Here is a 24460-nt window from a genome sequence, read left to right as displayed (position 1 = left end):
GTATGACTGCTCAGAGCTCCAGTATGAAACTGCAGAAAAACCTGAGAGTCTCTGGATTAAATTTAGAAGTATGAACAACAAGGGTGATGTCGTAGTGGGAGTCTGCTACAGACCACCGGACCAGGGGGATGAGGTAGATGAGGCTTTCTTCCAGCAACTAACAGAAGTTGCTAGATCACAGGCCCTGGTTCTCATGGGTGACTTTAATCACCCCGATATATGCTGGGAGAGCAATACAGCAGTGCACAGGCAATCCAGGAAGTTTCTGGAAAGTGTAGGGGACAATTTCCTGGTGCAAGTGCTGGAGGAACCAACTAGGGGAAAAGCTCTTCTTGACCTGTTGCTCACAAACAGGGAAGAAATAGTAGAGGAAGCAATAGTGGATGGGAACCTGGGAGGCAGTGACCATGAGATGGTCGAGTTCAGGATCCTGACACAAGGAAGAAAGGAGAGCAGTAGAACAGAGACCCTGGACTTCAGAAAAGCAGACTTCGACTCCCTCAGGGAACTGATGGGCAAGGTCCCCTGGGAGAATAACATGACGGGGAAAGGAGTCGAGGAAAGCTGGCTGTATTTTAAAGAAACCTTATTGAGGTTGCAGGAACAAACCACCCCGATGTGTAAGAAGAAAAGTAAATATGGCAGGCGACCAGCTTGGCTCAACAGTGAAATCCTTGCTCGTCTTAAACACAAAAAAACAGCTTACAAGAAGTGGAAGATTGGACAAATAACCAGGGAGGAGTATAAAAGTATTGCTCAGGCATGCAGGTGTGAAATCAGGAAGGCCAAATCATGCTTGGAGTTGCGGCTAGCCGGAGATGTTAGGAGTAACAAGAAGCGTTTCTTCAGATATGTTAGCAACAAGAAGAAAGTCAAGGAAAGTGTGGGCCCCTTGCTGAATGAGGGAGGGAACCTAGTGACAAGAGGATGTGGAGAAAGCTAGTGTACTCAATGCTTTTTTTGCCTCTGTCTTCACAGACAAGGTCAGCTCCCAGACAGCTGCACTCTGCAGCACGGTATGGGGAGGAGGTGACCAGCTCTCTGTGGAGAAAGAAGTAGTTCGGGACTATTTAGAAAAGCTGGACGAGCACAAGTCCATGGGGCCGGATGCACTGCATCCGAGGGTGCTAAAGGAGTTGGCCGATGAGATTGCAGAGCCATTGGCCATTATCTTTGAAAAATCATGGCGATCGGGGAAGGTCCCGGATGACTGGAAAAAGGCTAATGTAGTGCCCATCTTTAAAAAAGGGAAGAAGGAAGATCCAGGGAACTACAGGCCAGTCAGTCTCACCTCAGTCCCTGGAAAAATCATGGAACAGGTCCTCAAGGAATCAATTCTGAACCACTTAAAGGAGGGGAAAGTGATCAGGAACAGTCAGCATGGATTCACCAAGGGCAGGTCGTGCCTGACTAACCTGGTTGCCTTCTATGATGAGATAACTGGCTCTGTGGATGAGGGGAAAGCAGTGGATGTGCTATTTCTGGACTTTAGCAAAGCTTTTGATACAGTCTCCCACAGTATTCTTGCCGACAAGTTAAAGAAGTCTGGGCTGGATGAATGGACGGTAAGGTGGATAGAAAACTGGCTAGATGGTCGGGCTCAACGGGTAGTGATCAATGGTTCCATGTCTAGTTGGCAGCCGGTATCAAGTGGGGTGCCCCAAGGGTCGGTGCTGGGGCCGGTTTTATTCAATATCTTCATTAACGATCTGGAGGATGGTGTGGACTGCACCCTTAGCAAGTTTGCAGATGACACTAAACTGGGAGGAGTGGTTGATACGCTGGAGGGTAGGGATAGGATACAGAGGGACCTAGACAAATTAGAGGATTGGGCCAAAAGAAATATGATGAGGTTCAACAAGGACAAGTGCAGAGTCCTGCACTTAGGACGGAAGAATCCCATGCACTGCTACAGACTAGGGACCGAATGGCTGGGCAGCAGTTCTGCAGAAAAGGACCTAGGGGTTACGGTGGACAAAAAGCTGAATATGAGTCAACAGTGTGCCCTTGTTGCCAAGAAGGCTAATGGCATTTTGGGTTGTATAAGTAGGGGCATTTCCAGCAGATCGAGGGAAGTGATCATTCCCCTCTATTCAGCACTGGTGAGGCCTCATTTGGAGTACTGTGTCCAGTTTTGGGCCCCACACTACAAGAAGGATGTGGATAAATTGGAGAGAGTCCAGCGGAGGGCAACAAAAATGATTAGGGGGCTGGAACACATGACTTATGAGGAGAGGCTGAGGGAACTGAGATTGTTTAGCCTACAGAAGAGAAGAATGAGGGGGGATTTGATAGTTGCTTTCAACTACCTAAAAGGGGGTTCCAAAGAGGATGGATCTAGACTGTTCTCAGTGGTAGAAGATGACAGAACAAGGAGTAATGGTCTCAAGTTGCAGAGGGGGAGGTTTAGGTTGGATATTAGGAAAAACTTTTTCACTAGTAGGGTGGTGAAGAATTGGAATGGGTTACCTAGGGAGGTGGTGGAATCTCCTTCCTTAGAGGCTTTTAAGGTCAGGCTTGACAAAGCCCTGGCTGGGATGATTTAGTTGGGTTTGGTCCTGCTTTGAGCAGGGGGTTGGACTAGATACCTCCTGAGGTCCCTTCCAACCCTGAGATTCTATGATTCTATGACTCTCCATCCTTAGAGGTTTTTAAGGCCCAGCTTAACAAAGCCCTGGCTAGGATGATTTAGTTGGTGTTGGTCCTGCTTTGAGCAGGGGGTTGGACTAGATGACCTCCTGAGGTCTCTTCCAATGCTAATATTCTATGATTCTATGATTCTAAGGTGAGCTCCTGAAGTCCTCTTCCCCAGTCCATCACTATATGTTAGGGGAGACCTCATTCAGAGCCTGATTACACTCACATTACTCCAAAGCAATCTGGTATAAATCAGGAGGGGCTGCACTGGAATCAATAAGATTTGTGGAGTTAGTAAAGGCCAAGCAAGGGAAATACATGACACGATGCAACATCCATGACTAGTGCTTTCTCCCACCTCCAATTGGAAGCCCACTCCATGCCTTCCTGGCAGACAATCACCTGGCTTCAGTTATTCACACCTTCATCACCACCCATCTGGATGACAGCAGTGTGATAGACCTGGGCAGGAAGCCTTCAGCCCTTAGAAAACTCCGACTAGTACAGAATGACACAGTGCGTCTCCTCAAGAACACAGGCTACCATGAGCCCATCAGACCCTACACAGACTCCCCTTAGAAGTGTCACAGCTGGGGCTTGGGCAGTGGTCACAGCCAAGGGGCAGGAACAGGTCAGGAAGGCAGGATCTGGGTACAAGTCAGCAGAGCAGGGCTCAGGAGCCCATCAAAAAGGCAGAGTCCAACAAAGCAGCCAGCCAGGAACTAATCCATTTGCACAAACAACTTTCTGTGTCTCCTTCTGGCATAAATAGTGCAGCTGGACCAATCGGCGTGGCCAGCTGCTCCTCCAATCAGGACTCATGTGGGTGGTGCCTCTAGTGGGCCAGGGTTCCATTAGCCTCTCAACCCGCTAGTTACTAACAAGCCACTGGGTGGTAGCCAGAGGGCAAAGGTTGCTTGGGGACCTCTGCACCCCTGTTCAGGACCTGTAGTGCCTCACCAGAACAGGTGCAAGGTCTCAGCCCTGTCTTTTGGGATGCTCAATAGCCTGGGCCCAGGCACCTAAAAAAGCTTAAAGCTCCAGCTGGGGGCTGTGGTGGACAGCTCTGCTTCTCAGGTCCCATAGACCCATAGGGTTAGAAGGAACCACAAGGGTCATCTAGTCTAACCCCCTGCCAAGATGCAGGATTTGTTGTGTCTAAATAATCTCAGATAGATGGCTCCAGCCTCGTTTTGAAAACCTCCAGTGGAGGAGCGTCTGCAACCTCCCGAGGCAGTCTGCGCCATTGTCCTACTGTTCTTACCGTCCAGTGGAATTCTCCAAAGGCCAGTCCCAGGAATTATGGACTCACCACTTCCTGCTCCCAGTGCCAGCGGTATGGCTCTGCGTGGCCTGCTCTGAAGAAACAGGACCTTTACAAACAGCCCCTCCCCCCAAATCTCTCCCAAAGCACCCCCTCCCTGGCACAAAGAGTTCTCCCTCTAGGAAGCCAGGATCATGTTACTTAATGCCCGGCTAGAAGGCACCCAGATACTTGGGTCATGGAAGAATCATTCAATAGGACAGAGTTCACCGAGGTCCTAGCTCTGCCATGGTGCTTTGGCCTTATCACTAGCAGTGTGAATCGTGCACCCATGGGCCACTGGCATCTTCTCTGGAAACATTTTGGGCTGTACTGTGCTCCTCCCCAGCCAATGCAGCCTCCATATGGCCTGGTACCTGCAAGGCATAGTCTGGCCCTATCCTGCCTCCCCTGAGGGGTCAGCCACTGCTCTGGTGTTGTGTGAGACCAGAGTCTCCAGCCTCTGTCTTGGGCCCATTAGCTGCTTCTGAGAACTACAGACCGAGCACAGCCTCTCACTTCTGCTTTGAGCTGCGGGTTTGAGTGATGACAGAGAAGAGGGGATTTCCTGTGGGAAAATCAGGCAATCCCATTGCAGACATCAACAAGAGCTTTCATTTTCTCCAGAAAAAGCACCCTAGCAGGCTCTGGATTAGCAAGATGGTGGCATGGCTCGTGCTGGCTCTGCTCCTGCACAAAGGTAAGAGTTCTCCCCCCTCCTCACCCTGCTGTTACTTACTGCAGTCTCTGCAGACTGACCTTTAACCAGTGAGTGGATGGAGAGCTGGCTCTCAGCCAGTCCCTGATGCCAGCTCAGCCACAGGGCTCACCACAGAAGTGAGCATCACTGGAACACGTCAGACCTGTGTCTGTATCAGGGAGCGAGGGAGCAGCCAGCAGTGTCGCAGGGCAGCTGGGTGAGCCATATGAACACGTATGTCAGTGCAGATTCATATGGCTCTCTGTGGATCACTGCAGATTCATGGCTAGTAGTAATAGTGCTTAGCAGCCCCCAGCCAGGGACCAGGACTGAGGCGCTAGGCACTGTACATAGAACAAAAGGGCAGTCCCTGCCCCAAGAGGCTGACAAAATATATTAGAGAGACAAGGGGGTGAGGTAATCTTTTTTATGAAACCAACTTCTGTTGGTGAGAGAGAGACTTCTGAGCTCACACAGAGCTCTTCTTCAGGTCTAGGACGTACTCAAAATGTCACTGCTAAACACAACCTAGAACAGATTGTTTAGCACATTTCAAGAGACCATTCAAGGTGAACTGGCCCATTAACACCTCTCCAGACATGGGTGGGAGAAGCTGCAGAGGAGGCTAGTGAGTTACAGATTGTTGTAATAAGCCACAAGTCCAGTATCTCTGCTGAGTCCATGATTTTCCGTGTCTAGCGAAGTTATGAATTTAAGTTCCCAGGCTCATGTTTTGAAGGTGTTGTGCAGGTTTCCTTTGAGGCTGAGGGCTGAGAGATCAGATATGCAGTGATCACTTTGTGAAGTATTTTTGCCTTCTATCATTTTTCTGTGTGAGTTCATTGGAGAGTGTAGTGATTGTTTGGTTTCACCCACATAGTGGTAACTGAGGCATTTAGTGCACTGGATGAGGTACACCATTTGTTTTAAGTATCAGAGGGATAGCCATGCTAGTCTGTATCCACAGAAACAATGAGGAGTCTGGTGGCCCCTTAAAGACTAACAGATTTATTTGGGCATAAGCTTTCATGGGTAAAAACCCCATTTCTTCAGATGCATGGAGTGAAAATTACAGATACTGGCATAAATATATATTGGCATATGAAGAGAAGGGAGTTACCTTAGAAGTGGAGAATTAGTGTTGAAGGCCAATTCAGTCAGGGTGGATGTGGTCCACTCCCAATAAATAAATTAGAGGTATACCAATCTCTTAGAACTGGAAGGGACCTTGAAAGGTCATTGAGTCCAGCCCCCTTTCTTCACTAGCAGGACCAAGTACTGATTTATGCTCAAGATCCCTAAGTGGGCCCCCCTCCCAAAGATTGAACTCATAACCCTGGGTTTAGCAGGCCAATGCTCAAACCACTGAGCTATCCCTCCCCCCTGAGAAGGTGTCAATACCAAGAGAGGGAAAATTGCTTTTGTAGTGAGCCAGCCACTCCCAGTCCCTATTCAAGCCCAAATTGATGGTATTAAGTTTGCAAATGAATTGTAGCTCTTCAGTTTCTCTTCAAAGTCTGTTTTTGAAGTTTTTTTGTTGAAGTATGGCTACTTTTAAATCTGATATTGAGTGTCCATGGAGATTGAAGTGTTCTCCTACTATCATTTGTTTTGATAGTCACATGTAGGACCCATGGAAGGGGTCTTTAAAGGTATGTTTTGGGGGATGTTGATCATTGTAGCAGTGGAGCTGTGTCTGCAGGTTTTGTATCTGTTGTTCTGGAAGGGTCTGGTGCTGCTTTGAGTTGGTGGGTCCTGGTCTGTGGGGAGCTTGCTTCTGATGATGAGCTTGGTAAGGTTTGGGGGAGAGGGGGGCATGCTTCAAGGCCCAAAGAGGGGGCTTAGGAAAAAAATATTTCAGGATGTGATACCCATTGAGTATGGATTGTAATTGTTTGATGATACCCCATATGGGTTCCAGCGTGGTGTGATAGGTGACAACTAGAGATGTGTGGTTGGAGGGGATTTATTTCTGTATTGAAGTGGAGTGTCCTTGTTTGGTGGAGGAAGTTTTAAGCATGTTAAGGTGTGTATCCTGGACTTTCTCCTTGGAGCATATTCTGTGGTATCTGAGGGCTTGGCTGTAGAGAACAGATTTCTTGGTGTGTTTGGGGTGGTTACTGGATCTGTGAAGGTAGGTGCGGTGATCCGTGGGTATCTTGTATACAGTTGTCTGTAGGTTTCCATTGTTGAAGCTGATTGTGGTGGCCAGGAAGCTGATGCTGGTGTGGGAGTGTTCTGGAGAGAGTTTGTCCTTGTGAAATGTCAAATTCTGTTTGTGTGGGGGCCTGGACTTTCTTTTTATTGGGAGTCTCAGTTAGCAGCATTTAACTTTTAAAGGATATGTCAGTTAAATATCTGACTTCAGCAAATTCCCTTTTTGCTACATCAGGCTGTATCTGGAGCAAGCTGGGGGCTGCTCTGTTGGTTCCTGTCTCACCATAGTAGCAGCCATCATAATAGTAACTGCTGGAACATTCACTCCTAATTGGCAACCTGCACAGAGTTTTTTAAATGGGGCTTGTGCTCTTTAGATTTTGTGATGGAGAAAGTGCAGAGAGGTGTGGGACGGGTGGGGTTTGGAGGCGGGGAACGGGGAGGGTGATTCAAAGTTTGTTGTTTGATGGTTCCTTTTTGCCTTAGGAAAGTCTGGTCTTGTTTTTGTCTGGAAGGCCCCTGGGCATCTGTGAGCTTCCCAGTGGGTGCCTGCTGGGGGAAAGGCCCTAGCACTCCTCTGACATGGATGCCTTTGGTCCTGGAAGCCTCACCTTCCCAGGGCACTGCAGATGGGCAGCCTGTAGGTAGGGGAAGAGGGAGTTTGGGAAGGTGACACCAGAGGCAGGGATGAGAGGGGCTGTGGGGACTCTGCACTGGCTACCACAGCCAAGCCAGGCTCAGTCAGGGAGATGCCAAAGATGCCCAGGGGAGCAAGGAGAAGGCTGCTTTGGGTGTAGGGAGAGGAGAGCCATTGGGACCTCAGACATGCTGCTTCTATCCCAGCTTCTCCCACAACCCTAACATGAAGGCGTCTGCCTGTTGCCTCATTCCAGCCCCACAGGCCACAGCCCGTGCCACCGTGAAGGTGACAGGAGTGGTGGGGAAAGCCGTGTCTCTGGGAGTCAACGTCCCCCCAGGGTTCCAAGTCAGGGATGCCATCTGGAGGTACCTGGCGCCAACAGAAGAGCTAGTGGCCACCTACTTCAGGGGCTCAGCGGAAACCCTGTACCAATCCCGTTTCTATGGGCGGAGCCGGCTCCACGGTAACCTCACCCTAGAGATCAGTCCGGTGGAACTGGGAGATAGCGGCACCTTCTCAGCCCTGCTGGTGAACACACGAGGACAGACGGAGACACGCGTGCTGCACCTGGCAGTCTATGGTACGCTGGGTTGGGCTCCTGTTTCCTCGCCACTTAAGGGCAGGAGGGTGATGTGCTTGGAGCAAGGCCAATTCTGCATGGACAAACACTCTGTGCAGTCTCACCCGAACCAGCAGGCAACAACCCGCTGCCCGGAACCACCCCTGTCCCCGCAGGCTGCCAGGCCCAGCAGCTGACTCTGACAGAGGCCCCGTGACGGAGCTGGGGCTGCTGAGCTGAGCCAGGGCTGACCAGAGGAGGGGGGCAAGTGGGGCAATTTGCCCCAGGCCCCCACGAGAATATAGTATTCTCTAGTATTGCAACTTTTTTTTATGGAAGGGGCCCCTGAAATTCCTTTGCCCCAGGCCCCCTGAATCCTCTGGGCAGCTCTGAGCTGAGCTCCCAGGCAGGCAGGGCCTGGGACAGGGCACCCACCCTACCCAGACTCCTTGGGTATTTTATGTTCTAATACAAAACTCTGGGGGCAAATGTCCTGCTGGCCTGGCAAAGGGGCATTAGCCTGCGGTGCGAGGCCTGGCCCAGCCTCTGCTGCAGAGCGTATAACTCGGAGATCCACAGGTTACAAGGTCAGGGCTTGGCTACACTTACAAATTTGCAGCGCTGCAGCAGGGTGTGAAAACACACCCTCTCCAGCACTGCAAATTGCGGCGCTGCAAAGCGCCAGTGTGGTCAAAGCCCCAGCGCGGCTCCCAGCGCTGTACGTTATTCCCCACAGGGAGGTGGAGTACGGACAGCGCTGGGCAGGGCATGCCTGCGGCAGGTGAGCTCAACTGGAGCCGCGGAAAGACGACCGCGCGCGGTCAGCGCCTGCTTGGCGCGCTGGTGTCTAGAGCCACCCCTGGTGCTGGGAGAGCTTTCTCCCAGCGCTGGCGCTTTGACTACACTTAGCGCTTCAAAGCGCTGCCGCCGCAGCAGCGCTGCCGCCGCAGCGCTTTGAAGTGTAAGTGTAGCCAAAGCCTCAGAAGGGATTGTTTAGTCCGCCGTCCACTCCCTGCGTAGTTATGGAAGGCGAGAGCCATTGCCATCATGAGGCACACCAACTGGGGAGCCAGAGCCAGCCTGCCCTGGGAGGTGACTGTGTGTCCCATCACCCTCATTCTGGCACCCACTGGGCATGTCCCAGAGGGCAGGGACGGGGGAGCACTGCCCTTCTGCTAACCAGGAAACGCTGTCACAGTCACAAGGCAGCACGTAAGGAACTTGGGGTTGTGACTTCCGTCTTGCCTTTATTTCTGCTCTTACAAAGCACCTGCAGGCTGGCACCACAGCCCTTTGGCTCTGGATGACGAGGGACCCTGTGAGATGGGCAGTGGATGAAGCTGCTCCCACAGGCTGTCACAGCCTCATACCCCCATACCCCTCCCCACACATACACATGGGGCTATTAGGGCTGAAGTTTGAAAGCCCTGCCTAGTGGGAGAGCAGCACCAAACCCCCAGACAGAGCCTGGTATTTCTAGGGGTAGATCTGGTGAGTGAATGCAAATGGGTGTATTCATGCACTAATACCAGGGGTGCTGGTGCAGCGGGTGGTCCCCCAGGGAGGTGGGGGTTGAGTATCCAGCCAAGGGGAGATTACTGGCTTTGACCCTCTGCTGTCCTGTCTGCTCTGTGTCCAGAAGTGGTTTCCCGGCTGACACTGCAGGTGTTCACATCGGAGAGCAGCCGCAGCGGCTCTGTGAGGGTTTGCGAGGTGTTCTTGACCTGTGTGGCGGCTGGTGGCACCAACGTATCCTACAGCTGGGGCAGGACGGATGGCGAGGTGCTGAGCATGGACAAGCACTCTCTCTTTGAGGCTGGCCTGGTCCTATGGGCTAAGCTGGACCCTTCGGATAGGCAGGTGTCCTACACCTGTACTGCAGCTAATGCTGTCAGTCAGGAATCAGCTACCATCGCACCCTGGGAACACTGCCAGAGGAAAGCAGGTATGTCTTGTTTCACCCATCTCCCATGCCCAGCCCAGTGCCTGGCCACTTGGCTTGAGCCAAAGGCCCAGCTGTCTGCAGCCAGAAGACAGTGCCCGGAAGATGGATTTTGTGGGCGGGCATTTACTTTTGATAGCAGATTTGCCACCATGTGAAGGTGGATGAGGTGGAGAGGGAGTCATGCTCCCTGGCTGGTGAATCTTCACTGAGGATTATCAACCAGAGAGTCTAAAACTCCAGGCATATCCAGGGTGTTCTGAGTGATCAAGCCCTGGTCAGCCCCACATCAGCCGGAGGAGGGCTCTTGTTTACCTGCTCAGTTTAAAGGTTGGGAGTTGGCAGCCCATGTCACTCAGTCCCTCGGTGCTGCAGCTGATAAGAACAGATACAACTTTAGATAATGTTTTCACCTCTTAGCTCATAGAGCCGAGAAGGAGTGCACAAGTAAGGGCCACAGTCTGCTCTCGTTTACATGATTGTCAAGCCAGAGTCACTCCAATGCAGTCATTGGCCTCACTCTGCATTTTCACCACTGTAGCTGAGAGTAGACTTTGGCCTGGACTGTTGCAAACACAGCACAGGACAAGATTACACAGGAAAAGTCCATGGAAGGGCCAGGAAATTCCACAAATCTTAAGTTACAAGAAATCCTCCCCCGCTCTGGCTTGCAGAGGAACTTCAGCTTCCTCCGCGTTTCCTGCTGTCTCAGCTCACACTTGGCACCGCCAGGAGGTGGGGGAGGTGGGGGGGTGTTTGGAGAATGCTTCTCCTCTGACTTTTCCTACTGCTGCTGCATTTGCTGGGTTCAGTGACTGTCCTGGCAGAGCAGCAGGAGGCTGCGGATCAGCACCAGGGATGGCCGGGAATGCAGGCTAAAGTGCAGACAGGCTGAAGTGCTGGGCAGTCTGAATTTCCCACTCGGTCATGCTCTGTTGGCTTATGGAGCGTGAGAGGTTTTTATGGTGCAGCAGGTGGCTGAGATTCCTGTTCCCAATGCCTGGCGCCAACACAGCTACAGAGCCGGTGCGTACTTGGCCGGAGCTCCCTGCTCAGCAGAGCCCACGGCACTCATGACATCTTCCTCTTCCCTGCTCAGGTTCGGAAGATGCTGTGTACGACTATAGGAACATCCTGCTCATTGCTCTGCCCCTCTCTGTCCTGGTTCTGGCAGTGGCTGTCTTCGGGCTCCTTCTCTCTTGGAAGCGCTCAGGTAGGAGCCGTCTCTCATAAGAATCACTGTTCACTGACCTTGCTCTGCCAAGCATTTGAAGAACCCCTGTGTGAGCTGAACACACCTGCAGGAGGGTGGGAGATACCACGGGCATGGGCAGTCTGATACCACGGGGATGGGCAGAGTGCAAATCCCCAGGCAGACGGATAGGAAGGGAGGGAGGTGCAGGGTGTCACAGAGCTGCTCTGTCTTTGTCTCCCACATAGAAACCAGCTGCTGCCAGTGGGGGCAGGTTTCCAGAGACAACACAAGAGCTCGATGCTCAGTCCGCATTAGCCTATGGTGCCTTTGGAAATCTCCCCCTTAGGAAATGAAAGTGGGAACTTCCCAGCCCCACCCCCGCCCTCCAGCAGCTCAGGGGCTGTGACACAAACAGGGAATCTGATTTTCATAGCTCTGCGCCCAGGGCTCCCTTCCCCTCTTTGCTCAGGTGGAATCTGATGCCACAAGGCCAGGATGAGGGGCCTTCTACCACCAGGCTGGATTGCGGCCTCCACAGCCTTGCCAGCCTGGCTGGCCAGGTGACCAAGCCATATCCCCAAACCTCCTCCCCATAAGGTGCTGGCATTAGACTGCCAGGCCAGCCCCACCCAGTGGCTCCACTGGAAGACAGGGACTGGCTGCACCATAGTCCCTGTGAGAGAGCTGCAGGGGGTGGCTTCCAGCTGCTTTCAGACAACAACCTGTAGTTGTCATGTAATGGCCATTTGGAAACATTCCTGCTGGTTCCCCACTCAACTCACATTTGGAATAAAGCTACAAGGGCTCTTTGTCTGCTGGGGCGGCTGGCTCCCTTGCTGAAGCTGACAGGGAGCAGAGAGAGAATGCCACTGTTGTCTGATTGAATCTCCATTAGGGAGACACTGTAGGGGCAGTGTGAGCCCCGCAAGGGCAACTCAGCCAGTTGGGTAGACGAGCTGAGTCCCGTGGCAGTTGGGTCTTTTGGCTGAGACCTTAACACCTGTCCTACCTGCGTAGACATTGTGCGTCCTGTGACTCTGTTAGTGTTGGCGTTTCCCCCGCGATCTTGGCCAAAATTCCCCTTGCCGCTCTGCTGCGCTGGTGTCTGCTGTCTCCCCAGACATTACCGCATTTCACCTGCAGTGCACGTCTTTAGCCTGTGAGGCCTGGCAAGGTGCTACAGAAATGCAAAGGTGTGCTCGCCCTCGGGTGTGTGTGTGTGTGTGTGTGTGTGTGAATGGTCACTGGGCAGAGAACAAATATATTTAACACCCCCCCTCTCCCCGAAAGCTCTGCTACTTTTGGGAATGACATTTGTTTTCCCCTTCCTTAGGGAAGCAAAGACCGAAACCGCTGTTCGACGCCTCAGAGCCTGACGCAGCCTCTGTCTAGGAATTGACACTGTGTGCAGAGCAGAGGCGTGTCCTTCTGCGAGAGCAGCCCTCCTTTCTCTTTGTCGCTGGCGAGGCAGAAAGCTCACAGGGTTTGCTTGACCCACATTCTCTTTTCTTCTGGAGAACGTCTCAGGGGGCTGGCAGCTTCCATTGTCCCGGGGACAGCTGGGTGACTGTGAGAGTCACTGTGGGTCAGGATCCCAGCACAGGCTTGCTTTCGGCCACAGAAGCATTAACCAGCCCTCAGAGCCCTCGCTCACCCTTTGAACTGTGTTTCTCTCCCAGAGCCCCACCTTAAAAAACATGCAGACATTTTTACTGAATTTGCTTGTTTCTGTCTACGATTTTCATCAGCATTACTGAATAGATGTGAATAGTCCTCCACTCAACAGCATCCTCCGGGGAACTCAGACCTCACCAGGAAACCCATTCGAAGGCCTTGTCTTCACTGCAAAAAAAAGAAAAAGGGACGTCCTTACCTGGAGTGTGCTGACTCGAGGTGTAACTGTAGAGAAGGCAAGGCAGTTTGTCATTTCACACGAGGTGGCCGGCTGAGCTAACCCTTGGCCCTCCCATAGTCTTTAACTAACCAGCTAACTCGAGTGAAGATGCCAAACTGCCGTGTCTTCATGAGGGTTTTACCTCTAGTTCCTACATTCATAGATTCTAAGGTCAGAAGGGACCACTGAGAACGTGTCACCTGGCCTCCAGGATAACACAGGCCAAAGAACTGCCCCCAAAATGATTCTGGCTTGAACTAGAAAATACCTATCAAGTTAAGAGCACTTTTTTCCCAGTGAAAACAAACTCAGCTGAGTGCATGTTGGGTGCTGAGCATTCTTGAGTATCTGGCCCTTATTTAGGTGTCTAACTGGGAATGGAGCTTTTATGAAAATGTGGGTCCAGCTGTAGCTGCAGAGTCCATGGCAATCTAGCCCTCACTCCACCTATACAGGTACCTGTTACCACTCTCAAGACTTTCAAAAGAGAGGTTTATCTGAGTATAAAGTACAAATTGTCTTCAGCATGTTCAGAAACTGCTTGGAAGTTCAGGGGCCTGGAATCCACTGTCAGAAGGTTTGTGGTAGACCTGGAAAAGGATTGCAACATTCCATGCATACATACTCACGCACACACGCACTCTTTCATAGCATTCATTGAATATGAGTGTATCTTCAGTAACTGTAACTGAATGTGACCAGAAAGTATCCGTTTATTATGTACATTGCATGATTTTTTAAACTATATGAACACACGTAAGATTTATGGAAAAGAATTAGAACTACGTATAAAAGTCAAATTACAAAAATGCCTACCCAGATTTGTAGCTGCATGTTTGAAAGTGTGACCCAAGGTTTGCAATTCTCCCAGTAATGAGCTGACAGTAAAATGTTGATGATAGTTCAGTATTACATGTATTGTAAAACAGTATATGATGTGTTTATTCTACATAGCTCAGTTAGTAGCGTATGAGATTCTTACTCTCAGGGTTGTAAGTTCAAGTCTCAAAGTAGACCCTTGAGTCTACTGCCTTAAGTATACTTTTGGGGGATTGGACTAGATGACCCCTTGAGGTCTCTTCCAACCCTAATATTCTATGATTCTATGATTTGGGCAGTTATATGTGGTATATTCAAAACCACTTGACAAAACACCTGGCTGAGGAACTTTCTAGACAGTTAATGCTGCTTTTTTGAAACACTAGGGACATTCCAGAGGACTGGAAGAAAGCAAATGTGCCAATATTTGAAAAGGCTATGCAGGACAACCTTTGTAATTATAGACCAATCAGCCTGACATCAGCTACAGGCAAAATAATGGAATGTCTGATATAGGACTTGATTGAGAAAGAATTAAAGGGTAATATAGTTAACGCCAATCAACATGGATTTGTGGGAAATAGATCCTGTCAAACTAACCTGATATCATTTTTGGATGAGATTACAAGCTGGTGGATAAAGGTAACAGTGTTGACATTAGATACTTAGAGTTCTGTAGGGCGTTTGGTACTGCATGACATTTTGATCAAAAAACTAGCCTGATATAAAATTACCATGGCACACATTAGATGGATTAAAAATTGTCTAAGAATGTGATTATAAACGGGGATCATCATGGAGCAGGTGTGTTTCTAGTGGGGTCTTGCAAGGATCAGTTCTTGGCCCTTTGCTATTTAACATTTTTATCAGTGACCCCACAGAAAACAGAAAATCATCACTGGTGAAGTTTGCAGATAACGCAAAGATTGGTGGCAGGGTAAATAATGAAGGGGACTGGTCATTGGAGGGTAGTATCATAAGTGCCAGTCAACATGGTTTATGAAAAATAAATCCTGATAGCAAAAGGAAAGTCATTAAACCAATAGGGTTTTGATGTGCTGCCCCTAAATGATTGGCTAAGACAGTAGTGCATGACCAGGGTATGAGTGAGGATGCGCCATTTTAAAATGTTTGCTGAGTAAAGATGTAGCTGCTGAAAAGACCCTTCAATGTTTCCTTGCCACCACCTGTAATCAAGTGGCTCACAAAGAGATGTTATGTGGGCAAGGTTGTAAAAACACAATACACAACTTATATGGTTGGTGCAACTGATGTCTGAGACCCCAGAACCATGCAATGAGAGCCACACAACCATGGTAATGGATGATGAATGCGATCATGAGGACAGCTCTTGGACTCAGCCATTGTTTGAGATGCCAAAACCTAATCAGGAGACCCCAAATAATTCCAATGGCAGGGTGCATAGGGCCAAATCATAGCTAAGTTGCAAGTAGAAATATTTAAGGGTAAACAAAAGGTGCCGATGATAGAAACTGGTCACAGTCACGCAAGTGGCTACAGAAGTGGCACCCAGTCAAAACGTTGGTGGCTCAAGAGCACCAGCTAAGGAGGCCTCTTGACACACAACACAAGGCAAAGGTTTTAAGCACATTATAAAAACGAAAATGGTGCCTATCTGTGTTTCTTCATTAAATCTGTCAGCAGTTGAGCGATGACTTTTCAGAGGCCTTGGAGACTTTGCTTACCATCCCAATGAGTACGCCCCTTTAACAAGCACTGTGCATTTGCTTGTGTTTGTGTAAGGGGTGTGCTGATAGGGACCCACAATGCCCTCAGTGCTGTAGGTGTAGGACTGTGCCTTGATATGATTTGCAAGAGGTGGAGTCCAGTAGATCTGCGTTGGCCTGGTCATATGACACCATACAGCATAATGGGGCATTCCATAAAAACACACTTTCCACAATCATTTCCAATTGACATTTTATTTGCAGTCTCTCAGCTACTCAGAGATTTATAATAAGAAATACAGGTAAGTATAACATGCTTTAAACCTTTACTTTTTGTGCCAAAAGGCCACATTAGCTCATTCCATGTCTAGTTGGCAGCCGGTATCAAGTGGAGTGCCCCAAGGGTCGGTGCTGGGGCCGGTTTTATTCAATATCTTCATTAACGATCTGGAGGATGGTGTGGGCTGCACCCTTAGCAAGTTTGCAGATGACACTAAACTGGGAGGAGTGGTTGATACACTGAAGGGTAGGGATAGGATACAGAGGGACCTAGACAAATTAGAGGATTGGGCCAAAAGAAATATGATGAGGTTCAACAAGGACAAGTGCAGAGTCCTGCACTTAGGACGGAAGAATCCCATGCACTGTTACAGACTAGGGACCGAATGGCTGGGCAGCAGTTCTGCAGAAAAGGAGCTAGGGGTTACGGTGGACGAAAAGCTGAATATGAGTCAAAAGTGTGCCCTTGTTGCCAAGAAGGCTAATGGCATTTTGGGTTGTATATGTAGGGGCATTTCCAGCAGATGTGATCATTCCCCTCTACTCAGCACTGGTGAGGCCTCATTTGGAGTACTGTGTCCAGTTTTGGGCCCCACACTACAAGAAGGATGTGGATAAATTGGAGAGAGTCCAGCGGAGGGCAACAAAAATGATTAGGGGGCTGGAGCACATGACTTATGAGGAGAGGCTGAGGGAACTGGGATTGTTTAGTCTGCAGAAGAGAAGAATGAGGGGGGATTTGATAGCTGCTTTCAACTACCTGAAAGGGGGTTCCAAAGAGGATGGATCTAGACTGTTCTCAGTGGTAAAAGATGACAGAACAAGGAGTAATGGTCTCAAGTTGCAGAGGGGGAGGTTTAGGTTGGACATTAGGAAAAGCTTTTTCACTAGTAGGGTGGTGAAGCACTGGAATGGGTTACCTAGGGAGGTGGTGGAATCTCCTTCCTTAGAGGTTTTTAAGGTCAGGCTTGACAAAGCCCTGGCTGGGATAATTTAGTTGGGTTTGGTCCTGCTTTGAGCAGGGGGTTTGGACTAGATGATCTTCTGAGGTCCCTTCTAACCCTGATATTCTATGATTCTATGATGATTCTATGATTTAGGCCCATTGAAATCAGTGGAAGTTAGGAGCCTAAATACCTTTCATAGGGTTGCCAACCCTCTCGGTTTCACCAGAAGTCTCCCAAAATTTTAGGCTGCTAGAAATCCGGCGGCACAGTAGGGCTAAGGCAGGCTCCCTACCTGCCCGGCCCCATGCTGGGGTGGTGTGGGGGGGGGCAGGGGTCTCCATGCGCTGCCATGTCCCAAGCGCCACCTCCGCAACTCCCATTGGCCGGGAACCTTAGGGGTCCACCACTATAATCAAGAGAGTCCACGAACGTGCCTGCAACCAGAAGTAATGGTGGTGGGGGGAGGACATGGGATCACATGCCCTCCCCAGATTTCTGCCTTCCATTTAGCACTAGCCCCCCTAGTATCTAATAAGTACCCTAGAATAGTTGCATACCGGACTTGATTGTCAAACTCAACAGCTGTAATGAAGAAAGAACACCTTGGAGCCAGTGATACATTGTAGACCTTCTTGAAACCCTGGAAATATATCCTCTCTATTGTACTTTGCAGTCTTTCTGTATTTCTTCCTGTGTAGTTCTCTTCTTTTGCATATTAAAGGCATTCTGGATAGCTCAGTGGTTTGAGTGTTGGCCTACTAAATCCAGGGTTGTGCGTTCAATCCTTGCAGGAGCCGCTAAGGGGTCTGGGGATTGGTCCTGCTTTGAGCAGGGGGTTGGACTAGATGACCTCTTGGGCTCCCTTTCAATCCTGATATTCTATATGGTTGATACACATACCAATCAAGTTACAGAGTTCATTCTATATGGCTAATAATACCAGCCACCTGGTTTTCCTTTCTGTTCCATTTCTTATTTACAAACTGTCATGCAGATTCTAAGAACTCCTTAGGCACCTAACTCCTATTGCAATCACTGTGAGTATGGCACCTCCGGCTATGTCTATGCTACAAAGCTACCCTGATTTAAGTTACGTCAACGTACAGCCACCGCTGTAATTATATCACTGTTGCATTTCCACACTCTGCTCCTTGTGTCGGCAGAGCACATCCACAGTAGCAGCTCTTGCATTGGCACAGAGAACAGCGCACAGTGGGTAGGTATCCCACTGTGCAACTGGCCGCAAGGTGTTTGGGGAAGGGTTTGCAATGCCTCATCAGGGCAGGTTCAGTGTCACATGATGCAAGTTTCTCAATCCCATCATTCAATGGGCATCCTACTAGGTTTCCAGCTGCTTTTCAACTGCCCTGTGCAAAATGCTGCTGTTACTGTCAAGCTAAATCTTAATTCCAGCCTCGTTTCACTCCAAACATTTTCACCTCCTCCAGTAACGTGGACCCTTCACCTGTTAAGCACACGTTTGCTGAGTGTGCAGTGAAGGTTTCTCGTATGGCACACGTTACGATGAATTTTGCCAGTGCAGCATCATAGCATACATGCAGGCAGCTGGAGCAGTCTTACCTGCCCCAGAGGTCTCAGCCAAAGTCACACACGCCTATTCCCACCACCGAGGTATTGGTGCAGCACACAGGGAAACTGAGGCACACACAGCATTCATGCAAAACAGTAAAACTCACATAGGCTGAAGAGTAAGGCCTGGTCTACACTGGGGGGGGGGGTTGAACTAAGGTACGCGACTTCAGCTACGTGAATAGCGTAGCTGAAGTCGAACTACCTTAGTTTGACTGACTTACCTGTCCTGACGCCGCGGGATCGAAGTCCGTGGCTCCCCCGTTGACTCCGCCACCGCCGTTCGCGGTGGTGGAGTTCCGGAGTCGACGGGAGCGCGTCCGGAGTTCGAACTATCGCGTCTAGATTAGACGCGATAGTTCGAACTCCGAGAAGTCGAACTCTCTGCGTCGACCCGGCGGGTAAGTATGGACCTACCCTAAGACTCACATACAATATAACAAGGAAAAATCCCCACTTCGTCACACTCTGTCTCCCCAGGGCTGAAGCCCAACTCCGCTGCCCCTGGGAAGGTGGAGAACTTTCTGGCTCTCGAATTCTCCAGTGTTTGTGTCTCCAGAGGGGGCGGGACCCAACCCCTGATGTCAGCCCTGGGGGAGGGGCTACTGCTTCCCCCCCAATCAATGCCCAGGAGGCTGTACCCAAAAGAAACACCTGTCCCCACCTGAGAAACGCTGAACTAAGAGATTACGAACTTCATTGTGTCTGTCGGCCAAGTTCATTGCCTGCACCAGGTGCCCCTTGCATCCCTCCACCCCTTGCCAGGCTCCCTGGGGACTCCTCTGCCATCTACTCTAATTCAGGGATCCCCTGAAACTCCCCCATCTGCCCCATACCAGGCCTCTGTGGTCCCATCCGTGCCATGGCTCCCCCATTGCCCTGTGGGTGCCTTTTTCTCCTCCCTCCACAGTAGCTTTCTTATCCTGCCCCTGCTGGGAAGGGACGGTCCTACAACTGGCACACCTCTATCTCTCCCTCTCCCACGGTGCAGGCTTTGGGGAGAAAGCACACTCCATGCCCCGCTCTGCAGGTCTCTCATACTCCCCAGGGTATGTCCCATTTGTCTCAATCGCTCTAGAGCAGGGCTCTTCACTGTTTCAAGTGGGGGCCACTTTGGCAAAAAACCTTCAATGTGAGAGCCACATCAACTACCAAATTAACAAATTGCTGTCCTAGTCCTTAATGATGTAATGTTACAGAGCCACTCGTGTCACTAAAACTAAGTCTGCTTGTACAATAGAACAATGCTCCTTTCAGAAAATAATAACCAGGAAAATATATGCAATTAAAAAGGCACCTGTGCGAGTAAACCTTTTAAGAGAAGAATAATCCAAAATTAATTTTAAAAACCGGATGAGCGGAAGTGTCCCTGTTCCTCCTTGACTTTGTTCGTGCAGTATTTGTAATCTGTCATCGTAACCCTAGTAAGGCAGTCAAATGTTCATTGGTCAATTGTGCCTCTGGTTTCTTTTCACCCCTCTGACTGGGGGTGATGGCTCTAGGGTGGAGCTGCGGATGCGGGGTTTGGGGTGTGGGAGGGGGCTCAGGGTTGGGGCAGAGGTTTTGGGGTGCGGGGGTGACGGCTGCAGGGTGGGATTTGGGATGAGGGGTTCAAAGTGCAGGAGGGGCTCAGGGCTGGGTCAGAGGGTTGGGATGCAGGGGGAGATGAGGGCTCTGGCTGGGGTTACAGGCTCTTGGATAGGGATGAGGAGTTTGGGGTGCAGGCAGGCTGCCCGAGGGCTGGGTCCAGAGGATTCCCCCAGCCCTCTCCCTGCTGGCAGCAGCTAGCTTGGGGCAGGGGCCTCTCTTTCCTTGCCATGAGGCAGCACGGAGCTCCGGGGGAAGGGGTCCTGTCTCTCCCCCACCCGGCAGGAAGCACAGAGCTCTGGGGAAAGGGGCCCCTCTCTCCCCTCTGGCAGCAGGGAGCTCCGGGGCCGGGGGAGAGGCCCACAGCAGCCCTGCAAGCCCCAACTTGCGCTTCTCCCCAGTTCCTGCCCACCCCCTACCTCCCTCCTCTCCAGGTCCCTGCTGCATGGCTATTTATAGCCTGCTGCGTGGCCGCACTGCCGTGCAGCTTAGAGGCAAGTGAGTGAGCTGCATTTAGGGGCAATGGGAGCTGCCACTGGCTTGTGGGCCTCGCAATGAAGAACACTGCTCTAGAGCTATCGTGATGTCACTTTAGTGATGGTTTAACTTAGGACTGAATCTTGCACGTGGCTCTGTGATTGTTGGCTACATGTAGCAGGGTGGTCCCCTGCTCCTGCCCTGCAGGGCTTGAAACAGCCCAGGAGAGGGCAGTGGCTGGGGCAAGAAGTCTGGGCTGATTGGGGAAAGCAGGATCAGCTATGGGCAAGTCTCAGTCAGGCCAAGCTGGTCCCTATAAGAGGCAGTGAGCCAGAGGCCCAGGGGAGTCTCCCTCTGCCTGTAGAGGGAGAAGGGCCTGGCTGTTCAGAGCTAGACACAGGGTACCTGAGTGGAGCAGGGCTGGGGAAAGGCAGAGGAGCTGGGGAGCTCCAGCCTGGAAAGCCCCAGGCTGCGGCCTAGCATAAGGCCAATAGGTACTGGGGGTTGCAGGGGGCAGCCCAAGGGGTAGGCAAAGGCAGGAGGTCCAAACCCCTTTGCCTATGATGAGTGGCTGATACTGCAGCCTGCCCCAGTGAACGGGGGCTACAGGAGACTGGGCAGTAGCCAAAACTGAGGCAAAGTGGGGATAGTGGGCTGGGGGTTCCCCAGGGAGGGGAAACCCAGATCGGTGGGGTACTGTCAGGGGGCAGCACCCCAGTTAAAGGGGCACCGGGGTCCATGGAGGGACATGGGGGCCAGAGGACAGGTGGATCACCGGCCTGCAGAGGGCACTCCTGGCTGGAAAAAGAGCTAATTCCCGAGGACGACCAGCAGGAGATGCCGCAGGGGTGAGTCTGCATGTCTACACTATGTAAAGGGGTTTCTCCATTAAAATAGTAGTTGTTAAGTTGCAGGCACTAGTACATTCATTGTTTAAAAGTAAAGGCTGCTAGTTTCAGAGGTGCCTAGGTATTTGGGACAGGAGTTGCTGTTTACTTTAATTGAGAATTAGGTGTTCAAATCCCATCGGTATCTTTGAAAAATCTCCGCTTTTAACTAAGGGGTGCTGGGAAGAAACTTCACATTTTTTTCCATAATAGGCTACTTTTGTGTTCTTCTTTATTCTGTGGCAGCTGGTAGTCAGCAAGATTTCAGGCAGAATAATCAATTAGAAGGCGCTCTGGTCTGATCCAGTAGGGTAATCTCTATGTTCCTATTTGCACGAGTAGCAATGTTAGGCTACGTCTACACTACCCGCCGTATCGATCGGGGCGGAGATCGATTTTCAGGGGATCGATATCGCATCTCATCTCGACGCCGATATATCATCCCCAACTTCGCCTATCCGCCGAGAACTCACTCCACGGGCCGGCGGCGTCGACATGGAGCCGGACATGGAGCCCGTCCATCGATCGCGGAGAGGATAGGAATAAGATCGATATACTTCAGCTCGTCAGCTCAGCTGCTATTCATTGGCTGAATATCATATTCTATTTTTTTTTTTCTTCCCCTTAGATGCAGATCCATAGCTAGGGTAAATTAGCCTAGATCCTTGAACTCAACTGAACAGTGCCAATATCTACCTGCTCAGGATCTGGCTTCTAATATTTTGTTTTGACAAAAAAAAAAGTATTTTCCATTTGTGACGTTGCACTCCATATGTTTTATGGAAATATGTTTATGAGTATGATGTAACTGGAACATGCTTTAGGCAAAAGGTCTCTTGTTAGGTATCATTATAAAACTTATAATCTACTGAGTGTGTTACATGCATACAAATTGGATGATCAGTCTTGTATCTGAAGCTAGACATATGAAGTATTACTCTGAGGTCCTATTGTAATTATGCTGTCATAACTATAAAGGGAAGGGTAACAACCCTCCTGTGTACAATTCTATAAAATCCCTCCTGGCCAGAGGCACCAAAATCCTTTTATCTGTAAAGAGCTAAGAAGCTCAGGTAACCTGGCTGACATCTGACCGAAAGGACCAATAAGGGGACAAGATACTTTCAAATCTTGGGCAGGGCAGGTTTTTGTTTGTGCTCTTTGTTTTGGTGGTGTTCACTCTTGGGATTAAGAGGGACCGGACATCAATCCATGTTCTCCAAATCTTTCTGCACAAGTGTCTCATATTTCAAACTTGTAAGTTATAGCCAGGCAAGGGGTATTAGTTTATCTTTGTTTTCTCAACTTGTGAATTTTACCCTTGCTAGAGGGAGGTTTATCCCTGTTTTGTTGTAACTTTGAACTAAGGCTAGAGAGGTTCCTCTGGGTGCTTTGAAGCTGATTACCCTGTAAAGTTATTTTCCATCCTGTTTTTTCAGAGATGATTTTTACATTTTTCTTTTCAATAAAATCCTTCTTTTAAGAACCTGACTGATTTTTTCCATTGTCCAAAGACCCAGGGGTTTGAGTCTTTGATCACTTTGTACCAATTGGTTAGGATATTATTCTCAAGCCTCCCCAGGAAAGGGGGTGTAAGGGCTTGGGGGGGATATTTTGGGGGAAGAGGAACTCCAAGTGGTCCTTTCCCTGTTTCTTGTAAATCACTTGGTGGTGGCATGGTACCAGGTTCTACTAAGCTGGTAGAAATAAGCTTAGGCCTGGTCTACACTGGGGCGGGGGGGTTCGAACTAAGGTACGCAAGTTCAGCTACGCGAATAGCGTAGCTGAACTCGAACTACCTTAATTCGAACTACTTACCCGTCCAGACGCCGCGGGATCGAAGTCCGCGGCTCCCCCGTCGACTCCGCCACCGCCGTTCGTGGTGGTGGAGTTCCGGAGTCGACGGGAGCGCGTTCGGAGTTCGATATATCGCGTCTAGATGAGACGCGATATATCGAACTCCGAGAAGTCGAACGCTACCCGCCGACCCGGGCGGGTAGTATAGACGTACCCTTAGAGGGCTTTCATGCAGGTCCCCACATCTGTACCCTAGAGTCCAGAGTGAGGAAGGAACCCTGACAGCTGCACACCCCTTGGCAGCTCTTCTTAGAGCAACATTAACTCCCACAGGGATTTCTGCTCTAAATGCTCCAGGCCTGAGGGAAGGATTCTGTGGAAAACAGGCCTTTCCCTTGCTGCAATCCAGGCTCTGCTGTTCTGATGCTGCAGAGGCTTGAGGGTTCCTGGAGAGCATGCTGCAACGCCAGCAATCTCATGCTGCCTCAGCCCTGGGGACACGTTCTCTCTCCCCCAGCACCTTGCAATGGAGGGAAGAAAGGGACACGTGAGATGGAGTCTCTCCCTGGCTTACAGATAACCCATCCTGCAGTAACACCAGTGTGGACTCAGGGGAATGCTGGGCTGCGGTGTATGTGCCCTGCAAGAGATCACTCATGAAGAGAAGCAACACTGCTCCTGGCAGTGGCATCTGGGCAATAAGGAAGAGGAGTTGGAAATTCTCCATGGGAAGGGGAAATGGGGAAACCCAGTGGGACGATGCGTATGACTGGAATGTTAGTGTTGCTGGTTACAACCCACTGAGGTAGGGGAGAGAGGGTAAAAAAAGCGGTGAGCAAGGGGGCATTTCACATTAGACCAGCGGTTCTCAAACTGTGGGTGAGGACCCCAGAGTGGGTTGCAACTCCATTTTAATGGGGTCACCAGGGCTGGCTTAGACTTGCTGGGGCCTGGGGCCAAAGCTGAAGCCCGAGCCACACTGCCTGAGGCCAAAGCCACAGCCTGAGAGCCTCAGCCCTGGGCAGTCAGGCTCAGGTTGCAGGCCCCTTGTCTGGGGCTGAAGCCCTTGGGCTTTGATTTTGGCTTTCCCACACAGGGTGGGGGGGCTCGGGCTTTGGCTCCCCCCCCACACACACCCAGAGCAGTGGGGCTCTGGAGGGCTCAGGCTTCGGGCCCCTCTCCTGGGGTCGTATAGTAATTTTTGTTGTCAGAAGGGAGTCAGAGTGCAATGAAGTTTGAGAACCCCTGCATTAGACACATCATTACCTGTTTTACGTTCTTGCTTATTGAGGACCCCAGGACTGCGAATGGATTGGGATCAATCTGCTAACTAACACAGCCCAGCAGATGAACCGGTGCGGG

The 24460-nt window shown here is 50.4% G+C and overlaps 1 protein-coding gene across 1 annotated transcript; it reads left to right on the top strand.

Moving 5' to 3' along the window:
* Positions 1–4424: 4424 nt before the first annotated feature.
* SLAMF8 (SLAM family member 8) lies at positions 4425–15943 on the top strand. The gene is made up of 5 exons (XM_039513533.1): positions 4425–4640; positions 7691–8017; positions 9636–9941; positions 11038–11151; positions 12467–15943. Exons 1-5 carry the CDS (start codon positions 4487–4489, stop codon positions 12523–12525), a joined length of 960 nt encoding a protein of 319 aa, XP_039369467.1. The 5' UTR covers positions 4425–4486; the 3' UTR covers positions 12526–15943.
* The last annotated feature ends 8517 nt before the right edge of the window (positions 15944–24460 follow it).

This window comes from Mauremys reevesii, linkage group 24 (genome assembly GCF_016161935.1).
Source record: "Mauremys reevesii isolate NIE-2019 linkage group 24, ASM1616193v1, whole genome shotgun sequence".
NCBI lineage: Eukaryota > Metazoa > Chordata > Testudines > Geoemydidae > Mauremys > Mauremys reevesii.
Note: the sequence above shows the minus strand (reverse complement) of the source record. Positions and strands in the feature narration are given on the sequence as shown.